The sequence below is a fragment of the Phascolarctos cinereus genome, unplaced genomic scaffold (genome assembly GCF_003287225.1).
Source record: "Phascolarctos cinereus isolate Bilbo 61053 unplaced genomic scaffold, phaCin_HiC Scaffold_4;HRSCAF=312, whole genome shotgun sequence".
NCBI classification, from domain to species: domain Eukaryota; kingdom Metazoa; phylum Chordata; class Mammalia; order Diprotodontia; family Phascolarctidae; genus Phascolarctos; species Phascolarctos cinereus.
Window position 1 is genome coordinate 664,363,142 of NW_027555847.1, and position 27,596 is coordinate 664,390,737.

General features: G+C 39.5%; 1 protein-coding gene across 1 annotated transcript in view; it reads right to left on the reverse strand.

The window, feature by feature from the left end:
- The window catches only part of KDM4B (lysine demethylase 4B), a 260,289-nt gene that overhangs the window by 61,859 nt on the left and 170,834 nt on the right, over positions 1 to 27,596 (reverse strand). The window contains 1 exon segment of the mRNA XM_078153991.1: positions 5,864 to 6,060. Within this exon segment, the coding sequence (XP_078010117.1) occupies positions 5,864 to 6,060 (197 nt within the window).

A 27,596-nucleotide genomic window follows, 5' to 3' on the forward strand; every position in this document is an offset into this window, starting at 1 on the left:
TACAGAATCACAGAACACCCCAAATCTTAGGAGCTAGAAAGGACTCTATAGGTCATTCTGTCCAAAAGTATAAGAAGAAATCTCTTTTTATAATGTCCCCAACAAATGGTCAGTGGAGAAACTAGAGATATTATGAAATGTAGGCTTTTGCTAAAACTACAAATGGGAAGATAAGGAGAACAGAGAAAATCCTCAGACCTTTTTGTTGCAAATTTGACCACAAGGCCTAATAATTAAAGAGTAGTATATTACCATTTGAGGTGGAACTTGGCCAAACAAATTAAAAAGAAATAAACGTAGAATATTTATACATCTCCTTAATCCTCAAGACTCTTCTCTTGAAGGTAACATGTGGATGAATCAGTGGACACTCACTGGGGTGATAATAAGGCAGATACATACCCTTTCTACTCCTGCTGCTATCTTTCTGTCACCTCTATTCTTTTTTTTTTTTTGAGGAGGGCAGAGAAGGGTTAAGTAAAATTAAAAATGCTTCATTAGTTAGGAGTAAAGTCTGTTCTAAAGAGCTGTAAATGTCGCCAATTTTAGTAAAAAGAAAACTTGGAGACAGTGGCAGCTTCCATATGCTTTCTCCATTCTGCACTGTTACATCTGCTACTGAAAGATAAAGCAGAGTGAATCCTTCCAACAACTACCTACCACCTAAGCTTCAGATGGAACAGAGATCCAGCTACCCCCATTCCCAGAGCCTGTCCAGAAATCAGGCTGCTAATTAGAACTGGAGAAGAGTTAAAGAAAGTAGCAAAGCCCTTAATGAGGCAACAAACTGAATGAAGAACTGAGGAGGATACTAAACCAAAATAATGATTAATAGAGGAAAAATGAATCTACATGTATAGTCACTTATAATTGCTAGACTCCAACCATATGGTCACCTTCTAAGTATAGATATTAACTTCACACCTGCAAGATATTCATTAGCAGGAACATTCAGCTGAACCCGTATGGATCAGCTTTTCTTGCTGCTGAAGTTCCTAAAAACAGAGTCTCTCCTCAAAAAGAAAAACATTTTAATTTTGGTACTTAGTAGTTCCACTTTGTGCTTCACATATGAGATCTTGGGAAATGTGAAGCACTAGTAACAAGCCAAATATTCTGTAAGATGCCCAGTTAATTTTGTTAAAGAGGAAACAGACACACATATATACACACAGGTATCTGGGGAGCCAGCAAAGCAAAGCACACCTGCTGTAATGATCAGTACATAGGTTTTTCAATACTCTCCTTAAAAAGAAGCAAGAAAAAAGCTCATTAGATAGCCTGTGGAGGACTTTTATTTGTTTGCTTTTAAACTAGGGGAACAAGATTGGGGCAGTGTGGTGTAGGTAGCATGTTGGACCCAGGAGAACCTGGGTTTGTATCCTCCATCACACATTTACTAGCAGAATGACCCTATAAGTAATTAAGTTCTCTGGGCCTCAGTTTCCTCATCTATAAAATGAGAGGATTGACCTCAATGACCTCTAAGGTCCCTTCCAACATTTAGTCTATGCTCCTATGGGACCAAAGCTGTCTAGATAACACTTCCAGGCTCTTTACTGCCTGTTCCTTCTGCTATATATGCGAACCTATCCTGTAGAAGGCCTGGTAGACATAGTAGGAAGAGGCCTCAATTTGAAGACAGAGGACCTGGGTGCAAATCCCAGCTTTGCTACTTAGTTCTCATGTGAACTTGGGCAAATCACTTTCTGGTTCTTGGCCACATGTAAAATGAGGGAGTAGACTACGTGAATCTCATCATGTGACTACACGGCTCTATGAGCTAATATATTTCATTACAGAGGATTACAGCATCTAAAAATTGAAAGGGACTTAAAAGGCCACCTAATTCAACCTATACCTGACCCAAGAATCCCTTCTAAAGTATCCCCAGAAAGTGGTCATCCAGCCTGTTTGCAGACCTTCAACGATGAGCAAAACCTACTAACTCGCTAAACCTTAACTGACCGTAATTTAAAAGACTACTTGGTGAAGAACGCAGGAAGCAGCCTAACAAAAAAACCCAGCAGCATTCTCTTGAGCACCTTCTCAGCACCCTCAGTTGTATCTTCCTTCTGATTTGAGTGCTCCCAAAGCCTTCCTTTAAAGAAGGGTCAGAGCTTACCAGGTCACTTCATTTTCCATCAGTTGCTCCCCTTGGCTTCCACAACACAAACATCATGCTCTCATGCTCAGTACCCCCTAGCTGCCCCACTTCAGCTTCTTTTTGTGTGTTGTTCTCCATTAGACTGCAAGCTCCTTGAAGGCAAGGACTAGCTTTCTTTTTCTTATTTGTAGTATCCCCAGCACTTGGAATAAATGTATACTGAATGAATGAATACTACATAGTAAATTGCGTAATGGGTTGGTTGCCTTGCAATTTAGTGGGCTCTCCCTTTCTGGAAGTCTGGATGACCACTTGCTATTGAGGGGATTCTTGCTCAGGAATTGGTTAAACCAAATTAGCTTCTTAAGGTTTCTTCCTGTTCAGAGATTTTGATTTTGTGATTCTCAAAGAAGAAAAAAAGCTTCAGAAATTCAGCCTATGAAATAAGAAGCAGAGTAACATGGCCAAATTCCAGTAGCAAGGGAATCCACAAAATGGTTTCACTCCCAAGGTAATACACATCTGGCAAATGTAGCTACTACAGGATGGCATCAGATTCAACATATGGGGAATATGACTAAATAGCCTATTCACAGCAACCATACATCCCAATGTAATAGGGTCCTCTTCAGAATAGCATATCTGGGAGCAGGAAAAGAATGAAAGAAAGGAGGAAAAAGCCTCAAAAGATATTTATGGAGAAGTAACTCTGCTGTTCCTCTTACGGGGTGAGTACCTGCAAGTATTTTATTTTTAAAAGGGAAAAAATGTTAATGGGGAGGGGAGCAAGAGAAAGGAAAGGGGCAGGAAGGAGTGGGGAGAGTGGGGGAGGGGGAGAGGGAGAGGGAGAGAGGGAGAGAGGGAGAGAGGGAGAGAGAGAGAGAGGGGGGGGGAGAGAGAGAGAGAGAGAGAGAGAGAGGAGAGAGAGAGAGAGAGAGAGAGAGAGAGAGAGAGAGAGAGAGAGAAGGAAAGTGGGGGGGGAGGATAAAGGGGAACAGACTGCTTCAATTCCACTTTAACCAGTAATATATTTGCTAAATGTTCTCCGGCCTTTCTTTAAAGCTTTGTGTATCTATCTCTATGACTGAGTAAGCCAAAGGCAGGTAGGAAAAGGATATCTGCATACCTATAAACTGCAGATGAGAAGACACACTGTAGGGTAGGAGGGGCAGAGAGAGGAGAGTGCTGCAGAATGAAGCTATATTTCTTCCTTACCCAAGTAAACCATGATTCAGTTGTAGGAATGAGCTGAATCAGTTCTGGTCATCAGCTTTAAAAAATTAGTCATTAATCAAGGTTTCCAAAGAAAAAGAGATCTCAATTACTTTTTAAAAATCTGTGTTACTTTACATACCAAGGCTTTTTAAAGAAAATGAAAGCCTTAGTATTTAAAATTTGGTATTCAGTCCCACTCTCAGAGTATGAATACATCAGAGGACAACAGAAGGGGAGGGCTTCTGGGAGGAGAGGGAGAAGCAATAAATGCCAAAATGAAAGCATTAGCTTACTTGGTACTTTCTTTTCCCTTAAAGCACACGTAACCTCATGTATGTTAAAAGGAGGAGGCACAAATGAGTGAGGAGGTAGGGGAGGGGAAGGAAAAGACATATGTGCATAGAAGACATCTCTAGATGCATATGGAACATCCAAATCACTGGTAATTCTGTTATCCCCTTGAAAAAGTTGTTGTTGTTTTTTCCTTCCTTCCTGTAGTAAGCATGACTAACAGAGAACTAGTTCTCATTCCAGCCTGATTTTGATTGTCCTATTGGCAGGCCATTTATAAAACCTTCTATGATGATCACTGTTTTGGAAACATGACTCCTGCTCTGTTGACCAATTAGTTTGGACCACATTCAATTCAACTATTATGCAAATACCATCTCAAAATCTTCCCTAGCTAGGGCTATGTCTGTATGTACATTTCACCTTTAAGACATAAGTGACAAAAGAGAAAATTGGGGGAAAAACAAAGAAAGCCTCAACCAGAACTTTATTTTCTTATAACATAGAGAGAGAACAGGAAATCAGTAATACAGACAATGAAAGAGAAAGGCTAATTGTATTCCTGGTGATGGCAGCACATGTGATCAGGTAGCACTAACCTAGTATTCTCTGTTTTCAGAGAACTTGAATAAATGATGCATAAAAGTGGCAGCAGGCAGTTTATGAAATAGGGTTACAGTGCTAGGCCTAAGGTGTAAGTGGAACTATGCAAGTTAAATAAAGCCCTTTAAAAAAAATAACAGTTGGAAAAAAGAAGTGTATTCCGAATACTGAAGTGAGCAACTCTTTGCACCCAGTTAGTTCAATAAGAACTTTTTGCCTCCAAACTCTCAGAACTCAGTCCCCTACGTAACTATGGATAAGTGTGAAAAGCATTTCTATTGTTCACCAAATTCCCTTTGAAGGCCAGGAGGAGAGACCAGTTTCAAACCATCTAAGCAGTTTGATGAAGAGATACGTTCCTTCATTAAACACCCCCACCACTCCTCAACACAAAGCCTAATCAAGGGTCAATTGAGCACTGAGTTCAGATTCAAAAAAGGCATTTGGTAGTATTTGCTGGGCCCTATATGAGAATTTTATTGTTGTATCTGATGGCAAAAAGGTACCCCTGACAGACCCAGGCAACACTAAAGGGGACAAACACAGGCATTCTGGAACGAATCACAGAGCTAAAAATGTATGTTTATGAAGAACAGCAAGGATATTTGGAAAGTGCTTGCTATACAATTCTGAAGTATCCTTTAATTACCAAATCTAGACAAAACATTGATGTTTAAATCTTTATTTTCCTGAAGACTCCTTCCTGCAATCCTCCAAACAGCTCCTGAAGCACTTTTCTATTCAAGTCAACAAACACTTCAGGGATATCTTGGAGTGCTCACGGAGTTTTTAAAGGTAAATCTGAGAAACTTCTAAATTGTACCCACTTGGAATTCTGAAAAAGTTCTTTCAAAACAAGGTCTTTCAGTAATTCTAGAAATCACACTGAGGCATCATCAATTTTTGTTTAAGTGTTCAGAAAAAAGTAAGGCAAGATTCCTACTAGATACATCCTTTAAAATATTGCTAAAGTCCAGCTAACTTACTGGAGGAGGAGCCTGCCATCTCCCCCAAGCCAAGTAGGTTTTGAACATCTTCTCTGTGAAATAGAAGTAAGGCACTCTCGCCCTAGAGATTAAACTGTCTCTGTAATAGGTACTTTTCTTTTAGAAGTAGGTGATACAAACTTGTGATGTCAGAGAAAAAAGAAAATCCAGAAGAGCATAAACTTAGGGGATAGCAGGCAGATTTCTAGCTGAACAGAGGTGGTGAAAGGAAAGGAAGAAAAATTCTGATGCACAAAAAAGGACTATACTCTTCCTCTGATGGCACTATTTAAAATAGGCCAGAGTGCTTACCAACATAGGTTTTTCTTATGTTAGAGAAAGAGGCAGCATCTATAATGCTCTGCCTTCCTGACTTGGGGCACATCAATTACAGGATTATAGCAGTATTCTTTTAAAATACATTCACCAGAGATACCTTCATCCAGCGATATAGAGACAAAATTGAAAGTAGAGAAGGAAAGGGTTTGAGACAGTTTGAAAATGTCCATACCTCTGCTGGCTGTCTGCGAATGGGAACTAGGAATCTCTCTCTTTTTCCATTGATAACAGCCATTACACCCTATCTTGATTTCAGAATGCCAGGAGTGCAATAGTGACTGAAACTGATCCTCTGAACAATCCTGTTCATGACAAATCTTACCTCCGAAGGAGCTTAGCTTTCAGCACAGCCTTGGTCTCATTCCAAGCCATCAGTTCGGGACTAGTTAGTGCAGTGGGTTTCATGTGGTCCAAAGCAGTAATATCTTTTCCTTGTTTCCACAGTTCATAGCGCTCTGGCTGCAGCACTCTCACAAAAACATCCATTGAAATTTTCACCATGTCCTTTCGGCAGGTGCACTGCCCCCCCCCAAAAAAAAAAGACAGAAAGAAAAAGAAAAAGAAAGATCACACACATTTAGATTTCATCTTGTTTTTGTAACCCCCTTGCCTTGCAAAGATTCTGTTCCCACTTTTTCATTATCTGATCTCTGACTCTGCAACCACTCCATTGCGAAGCCTTGAGCAAGCCCCTTCATGTCTCCTCCTGGGCCTATTTCTTCCGCAATAAAACGAGGAGATTGGATTGAATGTAAGGTCTTTTCTTGCTCTGACAATCTATGGTCTCTGGTCTCATACCTGTTAGCTCTGTAGCCTAAGGCAAGGCACTTAATTCTTTAAATGTCAGTTTCCTCACTTCTAAGTCGGGGTAATATTTGAACTACTTCATAGTGCTGAGGTTAAGATTTTCCTAAAGCACCTTGTCTGAGTTTTTCCTTTATCACTATCATAATTAATTTTGTAGTATATTTAGTCTCCCTAGTAGACTGGAAGTGCTCTGGTTTTGTTTGTTTTTGTTTTTTGCTAGGCAATGGGGTTAAGTGATTTGCCCAGGGTCACACAGCTAGTAAGTGTTATGTTTCTGAGGCCAAATTTGAACTCAGGTCACTGCGCCACCTAGCTGCCCCCTAGACTGGAAGTACTCTGAAGGCAGAGATTGTCTTGTTTTGGCATCTCTATGCCCCCAAAGCCTAGCACAGTATATAGCAAGTTCTTAGAAAATGACTACTGATTAGAACCGGAGTACTATTACATGAAAGGAAGCAGGGGTTAAGATGATGGAGGGAGAAGAAAACTGTCTAAATGGTGCCATCCTTTTAACAACTGAACTTGACACAGAAACTGCAGGTGCTACTTTTTACTAGGAGCTAGACCCCAAAACTTGTCAGGGTCAGCCAGTGCTAGTGAGATGAACATCTGCATCCAAGAAGTTCTACCTACATGGAATGAAGTTGGCAGGAGTCTTAAGAAAAGCAACAGGAAAACTACTAATTGTTAACAAAGGGGCTTGGCGATTAATGTTTAGGAATTTGACAGGCATTATTCTCACCCATTTAAAAAAAAACAGCCATTAAGTTTAAGAAACAGTATCAGCACTCAAGCCACAAGACTTGACTAGCCATGTGGCTGGGATGAAGTCTCTCAACCTCTCAAGACTCCGAGCAACTAACTCTAACGTTACAAGTTGTAAAAACTTGTCGAGCAGCACATGAATGAATATCTACAACAAGATTTCAGAGATATGGACAAAACCTCCTCCTGCCCCCTTCATTAAAGCATCAAAGAAATGAATTTCACTCTCCCAAAGAGTTGTAGAAACAACTACGAGACAGTTCTGAAATCCAAAACAAGAAGCTCACTTGTCTCCCCAAAACAAACCTAAATGTAGTGTGGGAATTGCTTTTCCTTCAAAATATCCGTTTTGCGGGGCAGCTAGGTGGCGCAGTGGATACAGCACTGGCCCTGACGTCAGGAGGACCTGAGTTCAAATCCGACCTCAGACCAAACACTTAACACTTACTAGCTGTGTGACCCTGGGCAAGTCACTTAACCCCAACTGCCTTAAAAAAACAAAAAACCAAAAAAACCAAAATATCTGTCTTGCAAGAAAAAAAGCAATGGCGGGGGAGGAAGAGGGGTGGCAGTGGTGGTGGCAAAGAACTTGGAAAGAAGAATAGAAGATTATAATTGCAATTTATAATTTTATACTGCTTTCCTCACAACCAAGTTATGACTTAGGTATTATAAGTATTACTAAAGCCTACTTTACAGATGGGGAAATTGAGGTTGAAAGCTGAAGAAATTTGACCAGGTTCAGAAATCTGAGTGATAAAGCCAGGGTTCAAAGCCTCCTTACTCCAATTATGTCTTCCTTTTAATTTGGCCACAATGACAGTCTACATGAAGGGAAAGGATAACTTCACTGTGTCCAGGATGAGAACAAACGCCTGTGATGCAACAAATACTCCATCAGGAAGAAGGCAGCTGGGCATGTCATGGTACCTGGATGGGCTCCTCCTCACTGGAGATTGTTAAGGGGAGGCTGCAGGATCACTTACTGGAGATGTTGTAGAGGTAATTCCTGCCCAAGTAAAGAATGGGCTATAAGAGCTGAAGTAACTGCCAATGCCCAGATTCTATGTATAAGTACAGTACATAGTCACATACTAAGAAGAATGTGGGAAGCCCTAGAAAAATCTCCCTTCTCTATTCACCCCCTATAGCCAAATAAATAGTATTTATTAAGTGCCTGAAAATGTGCAAGGAACTCTATGTAAAAACCAAAATGACAAAAGGAGACATTCCCTGCCCTCAAGAAGTTTGGGAATAGGAGGTGAGAGAGATTTAACATATATATAGATTAATATAATAACAAAGTAACCTTAGGAGGGAAAGAAAGAGCACTAACAATTTGGGGAGGGGGGTAATGTAAGAGGAAAAGACTTCACCTAAGGAAGCAGCACTTGAGCTGAGCTTGTTGGAAGGGTGTTCAAGATTCTAAGAAGCAGAGGTGAGGAGGGAGTGAATTCTAGATACGGGGTAAAGTGGGAATAGGAAGAGGTAGCTTATGCAAAGGTACAAAGGCAAGAAACAGAATGTGGAGCTTCGGCAAGGGCAGGGGGAGAGAGGAGAGAATGGTAGCCCAAATTGGCTGGTGTGGGGGAATGGGAATACTATGAAAGGTAGTAGAAGAGGACTTTATGTACCATGGTGAATTTGCATTTTACTTCAGAGGCAACAGGGAGCCCCTGAAAGTTTCTGAACAGGGAAGTAATGATATGGTCAGAAAACCCATGTTTAAGTCCTGACTCCCCTACTCTATACCTCTGGGACTTGAGAAAGTATTTTGACTCCTTAATTTCCTCATCTGAAAAGATGTGGGAGTTGGACTACATGACATCTTTTCCATACCAGTGTAGCACTCAGGCTGTTCATCTGTTGTTTTTTACTCTTTCTACCAGAGAACATGAGAAATGAAAAGGAGGAAAGGTCATGAATCCCAGAAAAATGATCTCTGAGAGAAGAACTCAGGAGAGTATCCAGGAGGTAAGTATGATCATACCTTCTTAGTATGATGAGTACATAAGGTACTTCTTCCACTATAATGTCCAAGTTACAACTAGAAAGCTGGTCTAACTGGAAGGGTAATTAGCTCACAAGTATGCAAGCAGAAGCTAGTTTCCTCCACCAGTGAGGGAACTTAGATATTAGAAGAGTTAAAGTGAATGACCTATAAGGTCATATAAAATTAATTCTAAAGTTTTATGATTCCCTAAGTCTTTTCTAAATCTGAAAAAGGCAGTGACATATAGTGGAATAAATACTAGGCTGTGTGGCAGAAGAAGTGGGTTTGAATCCCTGCTTTGAGACTTAACTAGCTGTGTGAAAATGGACAAGTCACAAAAACAGCTTCTTCATATTTAAAATGGAGATTAAAAGCACTTATACTACCTAAGTCACAGAGCTGTTGTGGGGAAAAAAAATGCTTTATAAGCCCTAAAGATATCATCTATACGGTGGCTTGTCTCTTTTTCCATCAAGCAAAAAGACTCAGAGCAAACAGCTTCTGGAACTGTAGGTTGAAATCTCCTTCACAATTTTAAGTACATGTGACTCCTGTTTCAGCCACCATAGTGTCACTGTCACTTTCTCCACAGAAATTCAGAGAAAGACAATCTTAATTTTAAAAAGACTAAATGATATTAGATTGCCTCTGACAACCCCCTTCCAAATGCATTCATTCATTATCAAACAACATTTAAAATTTCTGGCCAGGAGTCTGAAGTGCTTGAGAGGGGGAGATATCTTCTGCAGAATTCCCTGCTGCCCCAGTCCCTCCAGCCCAGCACTTTTTATTTCTGTTTTTCATTTCACAAAGAGTGGTAGTTGCCTTCTGCTCTGTTCCAAAGCATTGACTTGGGGAGCAGTAATAACCTGAGCAGGAGGGAATATTTATGGCCAGGCGATTTCCAACAAATTCAATTCATTTAATGAAAAATAGTGCTGTAAAGAAAGGCTTGGAATGTAATTTGGCCAAGGAGTTGCCGGAACACAGATGGTGCCCATGTTTCAGACTCCTGGCCGGCCCGAAGCTTTCCCCAGTGTCACCATCATGCGTGGCTTAAGGGATTTGTATTGAGTGGCTTTTCAATTACTTTTCCTTAAGTAATTAAAAAAAGCACCTGTGTGCACTCATGGAGGAAAACATGAAGACCCACTTTGTAGAGCAGATAACCTGTTGCTCCTAGAGACAGGGCAGCTTGCTTCTCTGCTGAGTGACACAGAGAAAACTCAAGACTACATGAAACAGAAAGGGCATACCCACTGCTCCAGACTTTTAAAGAGATGACAACATTGATGGAGCTTAGGGACCATTTCACACTGACTCTCTGTGGCTGGAAGAAAGAAGGCACAGAGAGGTTAAGTAATTTTCCTATAGTCACAGAGCTAGTAAGTAGCAGAGCTGTATTCAAACTCAGGTCTCTTGACTATCTATAATCCAGTGTTCTTCCTACTACAACATGCTATTTTTTTCTGTACTTGCATTTGAAAAGAGGATTCAGAGGAATAGATTTCAAAGACAAGTATTTTCAACACTGCAACAAACTGGGATAGGGGAGATTTATAGTAGAGAGTGATGGAGAAACACACCCAGTAGCCCACTCTCCACTCTGCCAATGAAATATAGCAAAATTAGCTTAAGATTCATAGAAACAGGTTTGATATAGGGAGAGAAGGGGCAGAAAGAGAGAAAAGGTGAGGAAAAAAAGGCAAAAAATAAAGGAGGTGGTATATCTGAGCAGCCCACCTGGACCACTACAATTGCCCCATAACAGATCTTCCTACCTCAATCTTCATTATTTTCCAATCCACTCTTTGTAAGGCTGACAGAATCATAGGATCACAGAGTTGAAGGGACCTTAGGGACCTCCTAGCTTAGCTCCCTTACTTCAGCTAGCATGGCAGAGTAGATGGAGTACTGTACTGGAGTCAGGAGATCCAGGCAAATCCTGCCTCAGACACTTACTAGTCATGTGACACTGGGCAAGTCACTTAATCTCTCTAAGCCTCAGTTTCCTCATCTGTAAAATGGAGATAATGATAATACTTATCCCTCAGGGTTGTTACAAGGATAAAATGGGATATTTTATACTTTATTTGTAAAATGCTTGGCAAATCTTAAAAGTGTTATATAAATGTTAGCTATAACAATTTCCTCCTCTCTGCTTCCAGGCTTCCTACAGGAAGCCTTTCCCAACCCCTCTAAATCCTAGTGCCTCCTCTTTCTTAATCAGTTCCTATTTATCCTGTATATAGCTTGTGTGTGTGTGTGTGTGTGTGTGTGTGTGTGTGTGTGTATTTGCTTGTGTCTCCCCCATTATTAGACTGTGCGTGCCTCAAGGGAAAGGACTGCCTTTTGCCTTTCTTTGTATTTCCAGTCCTTAACACACTGCCTGCACACAGTAGGTAATTTATAAATGATGATGATCAAACCTGAGGCCCAGAGAGGTTCAGCGACTAGCCCATGGTCACACAGGTCTAAGAGACTGAATTGAGATTCAAACCTTTCTTATGCAGGCAACAAAATGTTTGTCCTATTTGTCTTTCAATCTCAATTGTCTCCAAGTTCACCCATTTTGGCCTAACATTCAATGCTTTATACAACATGCCCCAGCCCCCTTTCCAAACTGATCCCATATTCCTCCCCTAATACACTCTAATTTCATCAAGCTCCTCTACACACAAATATTTATTCACTGTACATAATCCGCTTTTGTCCTCACTGTTTTCTTTGCCTGGAAAGGGAACCTTTCTACCTTTCTCCTGATAAATTCCTACCCATCCTTTGATAATGAACTAAAACACCACCTCTCTGAAACCTTCCCTGAGTCCCCTTTCAAAACGAAATAAAATTGAACTGTAATACAAAAATACTATGTATGTAAACATCCTTATCTTACTGCTTCTACTATAAGTTGCTGAGGGCAAGTACTAAAGTCTTATCTAAACTACAAGTGTCCCTCGTGCCCAGAACAGAACTCTTCACAGAACATGTACTTAATAAACAGCTGTCAGATTGAGGCACTAAGAAGCACACTGGAATCCCCTAGGGGAAGGCTCATCACAGGCTCCCAAATGGCAACTTGGCAACTTTGTACTGATCACAACTTGAGAAAGAAAGCTAAGATAATGGAAGACAGAATCACGATTTAAAAAAAAAAACAACAGGTTAAAATGCTCAAGAAATTTATAAGGAAAAAAATGTGAACTCTTATACCTGGGGATCAAAAAAAAAAATCAACTTTATAAATACAAGCCAGGCGGCATGGCTAAAGTAATACAGTTTAAAGGGATGGGGATTTTGTGGAAACGAAAGCTCAACATGCACAAACATTATGATATGGTAGCAAAAGAAAAAACAGGGGCAGCTAGGTGGCACAGTGGATAGAGCTCCAGCCCTGAAGTCAGGAAAATCTGAGTTCAAATCTGGACTCAGACCAAACACTTGACACTTACTAGCTGTATGACCCTGGGCAAGTCACTTAACCCCAATTGCCTAAAAAAAAAAAAAAAAAGAAAACAAAACAAAACAAAACAAAAAAAACCCAACCAAACTTACAGTACATTAAAAGATATAAGATAAATATAGATGATATAAAAATAAAAGATGAAGTACAAAAATATACATAGCAGCTCTTTTTGTGGTGTCAAAGAATTGGAAATTGAGAGGATGCCCATCAATTGGGGAATGGCTGAGCAAGTTGTGGTATATGAATGTAATGGAATACTATTGTGCTATAAGAAATGATGAACAGGCTGACTTCAGAAAAACCTGGGAAGACTTATATGGTCTGATGCTGAGTGAAGTGAGCAGAACCAAGAGGACTTTGTACACAATAGCAGCCACGTTATGCAATGACTAAGAATGTTAAACTGAACCCTTCTCAGCATTACAAGGATCTAAGACATCTCCAGAGGCCTCAGGATGGAAAAGGCTGTCCACATCCAAAGAAAGAACTATGGAAGTCCAATCGCTCTCACTTATTTACCTTCTGTTGAGTTTTGTTTCATCTTTCTGATGGCTCCTCCTATTGGTTTTAATTTTTACTTACAACTTCACTAATGTGAAACTATGTTTAATGGGTATGTAAATGTAAAGCCTATGTCAGATTGTGCGCCGTCTTGGGGAGGGTGGGAGGGAGAAAAATTTTCAACTCAAAAGCATATGGGAAAAAAAATAAAATAAAAAATAAAAAAATAAAAGATCAAGAGTTTTATTTATTGTACCCAAGAGATACAGATAGCCTCCCTGTTGTCTGGGTTAGCTAGAGAGTACTGAGTTCAGTTCTGGGAGCCCTTTTAGGAAGAACTTTGATAAGCTGAAGACTGTCCATAGGAAAGTGACCAGAATTAGAAAGGGTTCAAGATTATGTCATATACAGACCATTTGAAGGAACTATAGAAAATCAACTTGAAGAAAGAACACACACACACACACACACACACACACACACAACGAAAAATGTTAGCTATTTTCATGAAGTATCTGAAAGTCTGTGTCACTTGGAGCTAGGAATAATGTAGACAAACCTAGCCTTCTGCAGAGCTATTCCAAAATGAAACAGAATACCTTGAAAAGTAGTGGGCTCTCAAGGCCTACTTCTCATAGAGGTCTTCAAGCAAAGACCAAATGACTACTGCTCAGGCATACAGGCAATAAAAGGAACTCATGGTTAGGTGCAGGCTGGATTACATGGCATCGCCTCTAAAGCTCCTTTCCAGCTCTGTGGGATTTGGTGCTGAACAGGTCCTTAGAGATCATCTAGCCCAATACTTTCATTTTACCAATAAAGACACGCAGGCCCAGAGAGGTTCAGTGACATGACCAAGGCTTCCCAGGTATTAACAAGGCAATGAGGATATTCCTACTCCAGCACTCAACCTCCATTTCACACAGGAGGAACTGAGGCCAATGGTGATGTAGTGACTTGCCTCACATTACAAAGTGGGATGCAAACTCAGGTCCGCTTGCTCTAAACTCAGTACACTATTTCAACTACACAAGATGAAGGAGCCCAAACTATAAATGTGGTTACATCAAGAAAGAAGTAAAGGCTGAAAGATCTAATTTCTTCATGTGCCCACTGGCACTATTCTCCGATGGTCTGACAACCATCCAGAGTCTGGCTGATGTAATTTTACATAAAAACTGTTAAGACGGATGAGTGCTCTGATTAGTTTTAATTGTACTTCAATGCAAACACAGTAAAGCTCACAAATAATTTACTTAGTGCTTTCCCCACCATTCCTACAAGCTAAGACGCAGAAATAGCAAGGCATTCCTCCTGCCTCCATACTGTGGCTCTGTCTGCAGAGAGGCAGTAACAGAATGAAACAGAGCTTGGCGGAAGGGAAGAAAATGGAAAGAGAACAAATCTCTCCCATATTTGTTTTCCTAAAGCAGCCCTGAATGTTCTCATTTTCTCCCCTTTGTGCTTGCCCTCTTCCCTACCCTTTGGTACAGATGTTTGTATAAAGAACCACTGTAGTTACTGAAATTAAAGCTGAGTGTTCTCAATTCCCTTCTTGAAGCTTAGCATTCCCCTGTCAGCCTTCAAGGCAGAGATGGAAAACTTTCTCAAAAGGGAATTGATCTGTGTCATTACTTTCTAATGGAGAAATTAGGTACAAATGGGCAGAGAGGGGAGAGAAGGTCTTGAAAGACCTCCTACAGTACTGAGAGCACCCTAGCGTCCACTGTACTCTAACTGCTACATAAAGTGCAAGGAGACCAGCCCCTCTAAGACGCTGGGGGCCTTCACTGCCCTGAAAAGCTCTAGGAGAACTACAGAATAATAAGTATTGAGCCCATTTGGGAGACAGTCCCTTTGCCAATCCATTCCAGCAAAAAGCTGGGATGGCTGGTAATTACTAAGTCTTGCTATCTGGCGACAAAATGCAAGTGAGAAAATCTTGCAGCAGAGCCCAGAACAAGTACTGGCAGGCTGATAGACCACTATCAGGGTAAGGGTATTGCCAGGATCTCAAAGATTCAAGACAGGAAGCAACAGACTGAGAGCCATCCTCCTCAGGGGATTCAGTAGGGCTCTTGACTCTCAAACAGTTTTGATAGCAACTTACATGTATATAATTTAAGGTTTACAAAATGCTTTCCCCTCAGCAACTATATTAGCATTATCCTTAGTTTAAATATGAAGAGAGGTGAAAGACTTCTCTTGATCACAGAGCTAATGTGGGATTAGAATCCAGGGTCTCTATCTCCACAAATGCCTGATCTACTTTCAATGACCTTCTATTTGAGGCCAGCATCCTTTAACAATGAAAATTACTCCGAAGTCACATGAGTGCACAGGCACTATGAATCCCAATACCTCTCCTCCCTACCCCTACACATGAGAAAGGAATTCACCTTCTCTGCTGTGCTTTGCATCAGGAGATGCCTGACAACGTGGCAAAATGCACCTCAAAAAGCCCCTGACAGCTCCTCTCAGCAGAGCTGCCTGAGACAATTTAATTAATCAGCTGAATGTTTTTTAATGTCTCTCACTTTACCCAGTAAGAACAAGAACTGCTTAAAAGCACGAGCTAGCACCAAAGAATCAAAAGCACTCCCTTCTCTGTCCCCAGAACTCACTACTGATACAAGAGTCAGGCTCATCTGGAGGCCATGCAGCTGAGGCACCAAGAGACTCAGCATTGTGGTAGCTGATCTCAAATTTGCTGCCCGATTCTCCTCAGCAACCTGGTTAGCCTAAAATAACCATCAAACTCATAGAACCAAAAACCTAGCAAGGACTTGAAGGACTCACTGTTCGAGTGTCTTCTCTCCTCAAATTTCCTTGCAGAACACTGTCAACATCTCTCCTATCACACTCGATCTCATAGCAATTGTTTGCATAAATGTTATATGACCTTCTACCAGAAGATCATAAGCTCCTTGAGGGCAAAGACTGTTTTTCATCTCTGTTATCTTCAGCGCCCAGCAAAGTCTTTTGCAAAGAAAAGCTTAATATCTGTTGAATGTAAAGATTCCTAATCGGATAAAAGGCAAATTTTTAAGCTACAAACAAAATTAACAAATTGACTGCTCTAAGACCTGATCCACTCCCCCACCCCCACACAGACACTCTAGAATATCTTCCCACATATAAACTTTCACTGAACTCTGTTAAAAACTTAACTGGTCAATACGCCAATTTGAAAACATTTAGCAGCTACCATTTTATTTCATGATCAGCAATTAACCACAATATGGTCTACTGGAGATGCTTTTAGTAGTGTATCCAATTTAGTCACAATCAATCACTTCCTCTGAAAGTCATCATGAGAGAAAAAAATTATGAAATACAAAGACCAAAAATAATTCACTTTGCTCAGTCAAATAATGTCCAGTTTCTCAGATGTAGTCATGATTATCTAATTCCTAAAACCTAGTATTTAAGACAGGCAGAAACCCTCAATTAATGTCCAGTTTTGATGTTCAGATTCTTCCAGGTCACCCAATCTCACAATTCCTCAAGAATAACACATCTTGGAAAATCAAGGCGTTTAAAAAACAAAGCAAAACAAACAAAAACCAAATTTATTAAAAATGGGAGTATGTATGTAGTATTAAAAATGGGAGCATGTATGTAAATGTATTTAGGTTGAGCTTTAAATCGTTTTAAAATTAAACTATTCTTATTCACTAGAATAAACCTATGTATTTAGTCTAGATGATAATCCATTGCTCCTACATTCACTTAAGAAGTGATGCTCTAAATCCCAAACCTTTAAGTGGCCTAAATTCTGCCATATGAGAGTGGAGCAGAGTGAAGGCTCTTCAGGGACTTTAATAACCCACTTTTCTACAACACTTTAGTTTACATTTATTATTATTAGACAGAGTTCACACATTTTGCATAGTTTTCCTACAATTTACTTAGATTCCTGTGGGCTCAGCTGTGAATAGAGATGGAAAAATAGTCTTTCAGGTTTTCAGTATCTAGATCTCTTGGGATTTCTTAAAAGGGAAGCTAAGAAGCTACAAAACTTACCTATCCATTACTATTATTTTCTGAGGAACCACTGTTATTAGAAAGGTGTTATAAATGGTTAACAAGTATGGGCTGTTAGATTTGGAGAATGGGTGGGATGGAGGCCCACAATCACTATAAAACTGACTTAGAAAGAGGTCAGTTAAAAATGTCATTTTACAGAATCACAGCTGAATCATAGAATGTTAGGAGCTGGGAAGGACTAGATAAGGCATTGAGTTCAATATATGACTCCTCAAACACTTCAAATTCAAATCGGATTTCACAGCTACCCCTAATTTTTTCTTCTTCTTCAGGAAATATATTCCCAGATGCTTCAACTGAACACGATCTTGAGTTCTAGCACCATCTTGCCTGCTCTTCTTTGGATACTCCCCAGCTTATCAATTATCTTCCTAAGACACGACACCCCAAAATTAATCTACACATTGCACAAGGGAAAGTATGGTTCCTAATTCTGGACACTGTGCTTCTTAGTTTTATTAATTTCAGATCATTTGCTGAATTTCTGTAGCTTTAGTCTGGTATGAAAGTGACTTGGGTCTTGGAGGGTTGGTTATGCCAGTAGAGTACAAACTCTATGAGGTCCTACACTGCTAGAAGACCTTCAAATATGGTCCTAGAGATGGATAGTGTGTCTTTTGTCCAATGACTAGTCTAGCTAAGTTCAAACAGTCTTATCAGTAAAAGGATGGCCAAAATAAGGGAGGAATATTTTGTGTAATACCTCAAAAAAGACCTAAGGCGTGGAGGGGCTAAACTCTCTGACAGTGGATGAAGCAAAGACAGCACTGAAATCACAGATCTTTTAAGTACTAAACTTAAGCAAGTACTCTCAAATCAGGGACCACTGAGGAATAAAGTTTTTATTTTCAGGTATGTACCATAAACAAAGATATGAATGGAAATTCAGACGTATACATTTTTTAAAAGTTAAGCTTAAAACAGAAAGACAATTCCTATAATGTTTCATAATCATTAAAGTATTTTTAAGTCTCAAAAATGGTTCAATCTAGATACTGAATGGTCTTTAACTTCATGGGTTTTTATTTGGTTTGAAAAAATGTTGCAGACTTCAGAACAGATTCTGAAAATATGTCTGTGAAAATCCAGAAGGGGAAAAAACCCTGTTTGAAAAATTTTGCTTGCTAAGAAATCATGTGTACAGTGTCTGAATCATTATCAATTCTAAATTGTAAGTCTGAATGTAGTTTACTGTAGAAAGCTTGGTTCCTGCTCTGAGGGAGCTGATAACATAATTGGGAAGATAAAAATACACAGGAAAAGAAAGGAGAATACTTAAAGCATATAAGGTAAATGCAAAATTGGAGCCTGGATTTATTTTTTTCTCTTATTTTGTAATTGAAAAAAAAAAAACTTCTGTAAAGAGGAAAGACAAGGAAGGAAAAACAAAGATTATAATTTACGTGGTACTATTATGCTTATAATACGACTTCTGGAATCACATAGTAAAACAACTTTTCTCCCTAGGCAAAGACACACTTATTGCCTCACTCCATTTCCAAAATAACTTTTATCACTGCTAGAAACTGATATTCCCTTCAAAGCTTCTAAAGGCTTCATGAAAGCAGCGAAGGAAAATTTCATTTATTGTACTGATCTAATTGGTCATGCTCTTCCTTTAAAAATCTTTCTGATGCCCATAATTGATGTTACTTTTCATACTGTTCTCGTTCAAAACTTTTTTCAACTTTTTTTTCTTATTAATGAGTAGCCCATATTAAGACCAAAAATTTTAACTGAATGGAGGTCTTATCTAAAGTTGCTATACCCAAGTTATCACACCATCAAGACTACTGCTAATATCTTACTTACTCCTTAAAATTGGTAGAAATAGCAAAGTAAAATATGTACATTATGGGCAATATACTTAAACTATTTTTCCCCTTGTGACAATGATTGGAGGGTTAATGTAATGGAATCATGAGAGTTGGGCAGTATACATCAAAGGATACCAGTTAGAGAACCTGAGCTTTAAATGAGCTTGTTAAAACCACTTATTATCGTTTGCAGTTAACAAGATGAAAGCATTCTCTCTAAATAATGCATGGTTCTCTCTAAATAATGAATGATAAGTGTATTATAGATGTCTGTGTTTGTGTCTTACCTTTCTTTCAGACTGTAAAGTCAATGAGGGCAGGGACTACATCTTGTCTAAACTTTTTATCTCCCTGATTCCTAGCTCAGGGCTCTATGCACATAGTAAGCATATAATACCTGCTAAATTGAAGTGGTATGTTACATGATTTAAGGAAAATTAATCACCTTCATTGCCTGTGATCAAGGCTTTCCTTCCATGTTTCAACTTCTCCAAATCGAACCCAATAAAAGCTCCTCAAAGGCAGGAACTACTTTGTTTTTATTTCTGTATCTATTTTTTCCCCATTTTTGTCTTTGGAGAACCTAGCACAGAGCCTGGCAAAGAGCAGGTGCTCAATAAATCCTCTGATCCTAACTTCACATTTTAGCTCAAATCCCACCTCTTCCAGGAAGCTTTTCTTGATCATGTGAGAAGTGACCTTTCCTTCCACTGAACTTAGACCACTTACTTCTCTGTCACTCATCTGACATTTACTTAATCACATATACTACTTAAGACAACACCTAAGAACACAGGATTAATACCTAAAGAAACCTCAAAGGAATAATCTAGCCCAATCCATCTCATTTTTACAGAGGAAGAAATTGAAGCTCTATGAGGGAACAAATTTGCCCCCAAGATCACACAGGTGGCAGGATTAGGGTTTCAAACTAGGTAATGTAACATGAAATCCATGACGTTTTCTACTACTTCAGAATGACTCTTACATTGTTATTGAACTTTTCAAGTGTCAACATTTATATGCATGTCTTATTGTCCCAACTAGAAGGTGAGAAACTTGAAGGCAGGGAAAATGTCAATACTTTGCATTCCCCAAAAGAGCACGGCAGAGTATAAGCATATAGATACCCTCAAATACGTAATGAATAAGTGAATTTACAATGACTAGGGGTGTGGGAGGGAGAGAAGAATGACTTCTAGTAAGAAGTGAACTACTGATGCAGCTTCAACTTACTGATCATGGACAAATCATATGAACAGATTTGTAAATATATTCTGCCTCAAATGACTTAAGTGCTCTAAAGGGTCTTTGCTGCCTTTGTGCAAAGGGCAGGAAAAGTAAGCAGTCCTGGGACTGTGGAGTCTTATTAAGATTGTGGCTGCAGTTCTATGCCTCCAATCGTGTGTGTAGCATTCCTGTCATCTCTCCCCAACTCACAGGAAAAGTGAAATAAAATAGCACAATCAGGCTACCATTCCTTCTGCTGAGCTTCCTAAGGGATTTAATCCTGTTACAGAGACAGCAAAGAGCTAAGAGTGGCAGGGTCACCAAATGCATGGACCATGACTAAATAGCAACATGAAGGCCGCACACTTGTCACGTCCAAATGACAAATGAAAAAATTTACAACCCCAGAGTTAAGGGACTTAGGGATCTAATCTAAGCATCTTTGCTTCTCCCTGGCTGTCTCTCATTTGGTGCCCAGATTGCTATACCAAAGTGCTTGGGAACAGAACAGCTGTCACCACGTGCATCAGAAGACTGACAGATCAAACAGCAGAATATTCATAATCAGAGTCTCCTAGGAATAGCTGGCAAGTTCAGTGGAAAATGAGAAAAATATTTCAGGACTTGTAGTTTGCCTCTGGTTATGGAAATCCAGGATCTAAGATTGTAACAAATAGATTTCTTTTAAAAAAATAAATATTATAATTTTTATATATACATATACACATACATACATAAAGAAACATACACCACACTGAGGATGAATTCTATACTTCACCATCACCCAGCAAATCCCTCCTTGTCTACTGATAAGCAACAATGCCCTAAGGTAATACATTCTGCATTACAGCATTAAATTAATGGACTCTGTTCCTTGCTATTACTGTTTGAGACTCCAGGAAAAAATGCCTGAACAAACACAGAAAGGTTCCCGCAGATTGTAAGCACTGACTCATAAGCCACATAAAGTCTCCAAGGTTGACCTAGTTAACTGCTGGTTGGTTTAAAAACAAAACAAAAACAGGTTTGTGCACTTTGTCTAGCACTCATCCTGGGTAACTGAGAAGGTGATTCTGAGGAACAGATGACCCCTACATTCTCAGGTCCCTAACCTTTCATTCAAAGGTTCTGATGGCAATTTCACCTCTGAAATATACAACAAACCATTCAAAAACTGGTCAAGTAAAACTATGAAAGCTGGTTTATTCTCAAAAAACCTCTGGCCTGAAAGTCAAGTGTTCATACAATCCATGAGATAGGTTTAACCTCTTCTCCAAATGCAGAAGCAAAAGCAGCCCAGCCTATTACTAGGAAACATGTGAGCTTCCTCACATTACTCCCCTCTAGAGAGTTTTAAAATGAAATAAATTTAACCTTTACAGAGGAATAAATATTAATACTCAATAAAACTGCTAGGATCTTATTACTTACCATTCTTATTGCAGTATATTTGCAAAACACTTTACAATCTCTTATTACTTTTTTCCACCACAGATAGCACTGTGAGTGAAGGTAATTCCTATTCCCATTTCATAGACAAAGAAAAAAGCAGCCATAGACTAAACAGCTAACATGAAACCCAAGCTCCCCAACCAACTTAATGTGTTAGTCAACATCCGAAGTCCCAAAGATAGAGGAGAGGGGGGAAAAATATTCTGAAATGAATGGTTCAAATAGCACATACAATTCAGGGCTGGAAAGTATCTTATGGAGAATTTGGTCTAGGCTCACACCAAATTCAGGAATCCTTTGTGCACACACCATGCCAGGGAGTCATGTGGCTTCTTTGAGGATGTCTCAGAAGAGATGAGAAGCTCACTACCACTTGAGGTGAGTTGTTCCATTGTTGGACAGCACCTTCTGTTGCCTTTCTGTAACTTTTTAATTCATTTGTGGAAGCATGAGAAGACACCTGAAATAACAGGTCTATCCCCTTTGGCAATATGAAAGGTGAAACTTAGCAACTCATATTTCTAAAGGACTTTGTCTTTTACTAAGAACTTTCCTTGTGACAGCCCTGTGATGTAAACAGTCCAAGTAATATCATCCTTCAGTCACCAAACCGAAAGCTGAACATAGAAAAGATTTGCCCCAAGGTCACATTGCTAATAAGTGCTCCAGTCAGGATCAGAACACAGGCCTCTTAGCCTGGGCTCTCTGCTCTATCCATGCATAAGAGCTTTTGTTAATGTTAACTTTACAAAAGAGACCTTTGTATAGCAAATCAAACGATGCTCACATGGTATTTGTAAGCTAAAACACAGCAGGAAATGGAATAATTTTTGCACAGTGAGAAGAATGCTATGGAAAAAACCCTATAGTTCAAATCCTGGCTTTGCCACTTTACCACCTATGTGACCCTGGACATTAATTCTCTGAAATTAACTCTTGAGCCTCAGTTTCCTTCTGTGGAAATTAAATTACCTCTGTGGTTGCTTGCAGTGCCAAAATCTATACTCCTAGGATCCTTTCCTTAGGTATATGAGACACAAAGATTATGTCATTAGCTCTCTGAATTTATGTTACTAGCATCTATTACAGCCTACGTGTTTGTAACTTTATCTTTTACAAACCATGATAATTCCAAGTAAGATGACTGAAATCATGTAAAATGGGTCATTTTTTAAAAAAGGCAAATGGGGTTAAGTGACTTGCCCAGGATCACACAGCTACTAAGTGTCAGGTGTTTGGTCTGAGGCTAGATTTGAACTCAGGTCCTCCTGACTTCAGGGCTGGTGCTGTATCCACTGCGCCACCTAGCTGCCCCTAAAATGGGTCATTTTAACAAAGATGGCAAAACATAAAATAAGGGCATCCCTTTAGCACTTAGTGTGGAAGGAGAGGCTTTCCTTATGCCAAACCTCCAGGCTCTTAAAGGAATTTCATCCAAACCTGCTAGAGTCATTAGCAAGTCAGAGAGTCCACAGTAAGAAGCTGTTAAAAGAAACAGGGAATTTCAAGGTGAACGATACCACTAGATACTATTTAAAATAGCTGAAAAATCTTGAGGCTTAAAAATATTGCTGAAGGTTCACATAGGTAGTAAAAGTAACAAAACCAGAATTACAAACCAGGTCTTCTGATTAAGAGTGCAGTAATGCTCTTTCCCCTTCACCACACTGCCTCCCCCTGCCCAGCAGAATGGTGCTTCCTGAAGCAAAGGAGCCACTTTAACTAATAGTTTGGTGGCCATGATGTCATCTCCACCCCTTCATGGAACTTCTAGTTCATATCACCATTTGAAGGTTCAAGATTGCCCACAACAGGCATAACAAACATGACATGACATGACATAACACAGGGCATACATCAAAAGCCTGAGTCCTAGGATCAGAGTTCAATTTCAACATTTTCCATCAGCTAGCATCAATCTTTCTAGGCTCCAAATCTTGCCTATCCATATGTATATTTATACTGTGTCTTTCTACTCCTTTCTTACATAATTAGTTCACACTTCTATGGTGATGGAGGTTTTATAATGTACTTTCATCTCAGAAAGAAATGCAAGTAACATTCTCACTTTACAGAGGCTCAAAGAGGTCATGGAGTTGGGCAGGTTCAGAATGAACTCACATGTTAGGCCTAAATCTCAAGATAGCAAAGGGGTGAGGCACATTGAGAAGATATCCCACACTTCAAACACGTGCTTGGTTCTTGGTGGGCTAGACAGCGCTAGGTCAGCACTGGGTCTGTGATGAGCCTGAATCCTGATGGCTTAGGAAGGTAAGCCTTCCATCTCTCCCAACAAGTCTGCTTTAGTTGACTTCCCTGGCCTCAACCTCTTCATTGCCTGGAGCTAGCTCTCCACAGTCACTAGGCAGCTGGCTCACTGCACTGTAGCTTGACACCTCTTACGACCAAATATGTGCATTTGCAAGGTGGCTGGGTAGGCCTGGTTATGCAGTTGGTGCCACTCAGGAACTGAATCAATTACCCTGGCCTCATTAGTATGGTGTCACAAGCAATTGAACTGGAGAAACTAAAAGAATAGAGGAGTAAAATCACAGTTGCATTACAACTTGGTGTAATACTAAACAAGCAAAAAAACAAAAACCACAACAACAAGGAAAAAAAAACCAAAACAGGTGGGATTAACAATGTATTGATTTAACACAGAATGTCAACATTAAAAGGGCTCTCCAGAGGGATCTACTCCAACCTGCTTATTTTATAGATGATAAAACTGATGCCCAGTGAAGTGATTTGCCTAAGGTCATGCAACAGCTAGTAAAGCTACGACTAGGATCCAGGTTTGCTTAGCCAAGTGAAATAATCCTTCTACTAAACCATATTATCTTCCAAAAGAAAAGTATAAAAAACAAAGGGTAGAAAAGGGCTGATCTATAAAGGCAGTCCTTTTGACTAACAATCATGTTTGACACCAGTGTCACAAACAAGGTCATCTGCAGCCCCAGATGTAAAAATGCCAAGATTAATTTGAAGGGGGTGAGTTGGAGAGAGTTGAGACAAGATGAAAGAATATAATCTGCGTGACCCTGGGCAAGTCACTTAACCCCGACTGCCTCACTCCCCACTCAAAAAAGACGAAAGAATATAAATTTCAGACATTAACAAGTACAAAATCATCATACCTAGTAAAAATTAGATTTTAAAAGTTGACTAAATGTCTTCGTAGATAGCTCTATATAATACACGAACTCCACCTCTGTAAAGAAATGGGCAAGAGATCCCACCCTACACTCATACTCCTGTCCAGAATAAAAATGGCTAGTAATAATATCTGGTGCTGCAGGCAAGGATCTGCAGGAAAGAGCACTTTAGAAAAAGAGGCAGTCAGAAATTCTGGAAGAAGCAACAGCCCTAAGATTAGACAGGCTAAGGGGATAGAAGGGGATCATTCTGTGGGATAGCTAAAAGTAGCAGCCACTACAATCCTGCATGGTACTGATTAAAGGACTCAGAGAAAACATTCCATTGTTGATGTCAGAAGGAAAGGAGATCCTCCTTTGCTGCTGGTAGCCTGTGGAACAACGGCAGAAGGGGGAAAAAATCCAAGTATAGCTCCATTTGCCTTATTGTCACTCCCTATCCCCCAGATTCCCAAAATCAACATGCACGTCACCCCTGGAAGCACAATGTCTCCCACAGTGGTATTCCATGAAGGGTCACCATTTTGGGGGAAAACTTCCCCTCAGACCCTGCCCACCACCCCACCACCCCCACCTCTGGATCTTTCTTCCTACTGTTGTCTCTAAACACTTTAACAAAATTTTTACCTGTATTGGGCTCTATTTGTTGATAGGCTAGATAAGAATAATTTGCATTAAGATATTAATGACTATTCCTAATACTTTTTTGAGGGGGGGAGGGGAGGATATTTCTATTTTGATAAAGGACAATTAGTATGAACTGCACATTCTACAGCAGTCACTGGGTAAACCTGTAAGCTCCAGGAACATAATGATCATGGCTCCTCTAAATTTTCTATCTTCTACAATGCCTAGCACACTCATTTGCAGCCAGTGCCTAATAAATATTTGTTGAACGAATGAGTAAAGGCCATCCTGGTATCCTTCAAATGACAAATGAACCTATGGAAAACATCAGGGACAAAAGCCAGAAGCAGCCTTTAAAATATATTAAGCTTTAAAGTATAAGTGAGTTGGGATTCACTGAAAAAGAAGTGTCTTTGAATATCATCTGTTCTTAATTAGAGACTATGTTTTAAAGCATTGTGAACCAAGATTAGAATCTGACATAAAAAATATTAAGTGGGGGAAAGAAAAGGCAACCACCTACCTAAAGGAAAATTATTAAATGTAATTCAATGAAGTTTTAATAAAACCAACTTCTACTATGGTAACTCCACTGCAGTCTTTTTGATAGATATTTCCTGAGCAATGCACAGAAATAAGTATGATGTGGCTAGCTATAATATTTAATAAGGACTAGAGATAAGCATGATTTTCAAAGTTCTAAAATAATCATTAACACATTTACTAAGTACATATTATGTGCACAGCACTCTTCAGGCTAATCCTTGAGGAGAATCAAAATCCTACATGCTCAAGATTCTAGCATCTCCAATTTGATATTAATAAAAATGTGACATCAAGCAAAAACACTGTTATGAGGGGGGCAGTTAGTTCCAAAAGAACAGTATCATAAATGGGGTTATGAGTGGACTGACATTGAGAGGAAATCATGTTGCCTGGGCTCAAAACATGAGTTCAGGTTGTTACTGACCATCCAAATTTGTGTCTCTGGTAAATGACTGAACATTAGAGGGATTTTCATGACATTACTGTCAACTCTGGTTACAGCAGATTAATACTGAAAAAAAAAGATGTTGGTTGAGGCAACTGTATGCAAGGACAGTTGTGCTTTGATGAATTTATTTTGAAAAGTACAAAATTTCATATAAATTCAAGCTATCATTTAACATCAAGATTTCCCAATCTTTTTAAAAATTTCCCCCCAATACAGCAATTTTAAGTACAGCTCTTTTTCTTTCCACTCCCACACCAAGTGTCTTTCAGCTCTGCTTGTAATGGTTTTCTGAACTGCTATGGTTGCAAAAGTTGAAAAGATCAGGCAGCTAATCATAAACTGGCTTGGCGTACTCTACTCACCAAAGACAGAAAGCCCATTTTTTCCCCATCTAGCATATATGTTAACATACAAAAGTTCCTTTTGTACAAGTAAGTGACAGAGTACATGAATGATTGGACTGGAATTAGGAGGACTTGGGCAAGTCACTTAACTTCCCTGGGCCTCAGTTTCCTCATCCAAACTAATGGAGGACTAATGATAGCACCTACTTCCCAGAATCAAATGAAAATACATGTAAAGTGCTTTGCAAGCCCAAATTACACTATAAGAATATTAGCTTTTATTACTACTCAAATACTTCAATGGAAGGTAACATTCTGATTTATCAAGTCTTGTCTGAAGTCCTGTCTGAAGAAATTATAGCAAAAGGGGGTGTACAGAGAAGGAGTTGGGGGGAAGGACAGAAGGAGGAAGAACAAGCTAGGAGGGAAGAAAAGGGGGAGATGAAACAAGGATAGGGAAAAAATTCTCTCATAATGACAAATGCTGCAACAAAGCTCACCAAAATCAAAAATATTTTCTAGTGCTAGAGAATGACTCACTTTGGGGCTAGTTGGCTCTCTATACAATGCAATTTGCTACTCTAACTGGGTCCAGCAAATGCTTTTTCTCAGGCCTTCTCTACATCACCATTCTCTCATTCTAACAAAAAGTCATCTAGCGCTTTATTGTGTAACACTGAACACTGTAAAAAGGAAAAGAAGGGGCAGTCACATGGAAATCTCTGGCCCTTGCAAACAAGGCTAGCACAAAACACAGTCTACTTTGGGAGAAGGACAAAGAATGTAGGGGCAGCAGCTGATTCCAGCAGGAAAAAGGAGATATGAACAAAATAATTCAACATCACCTCTTC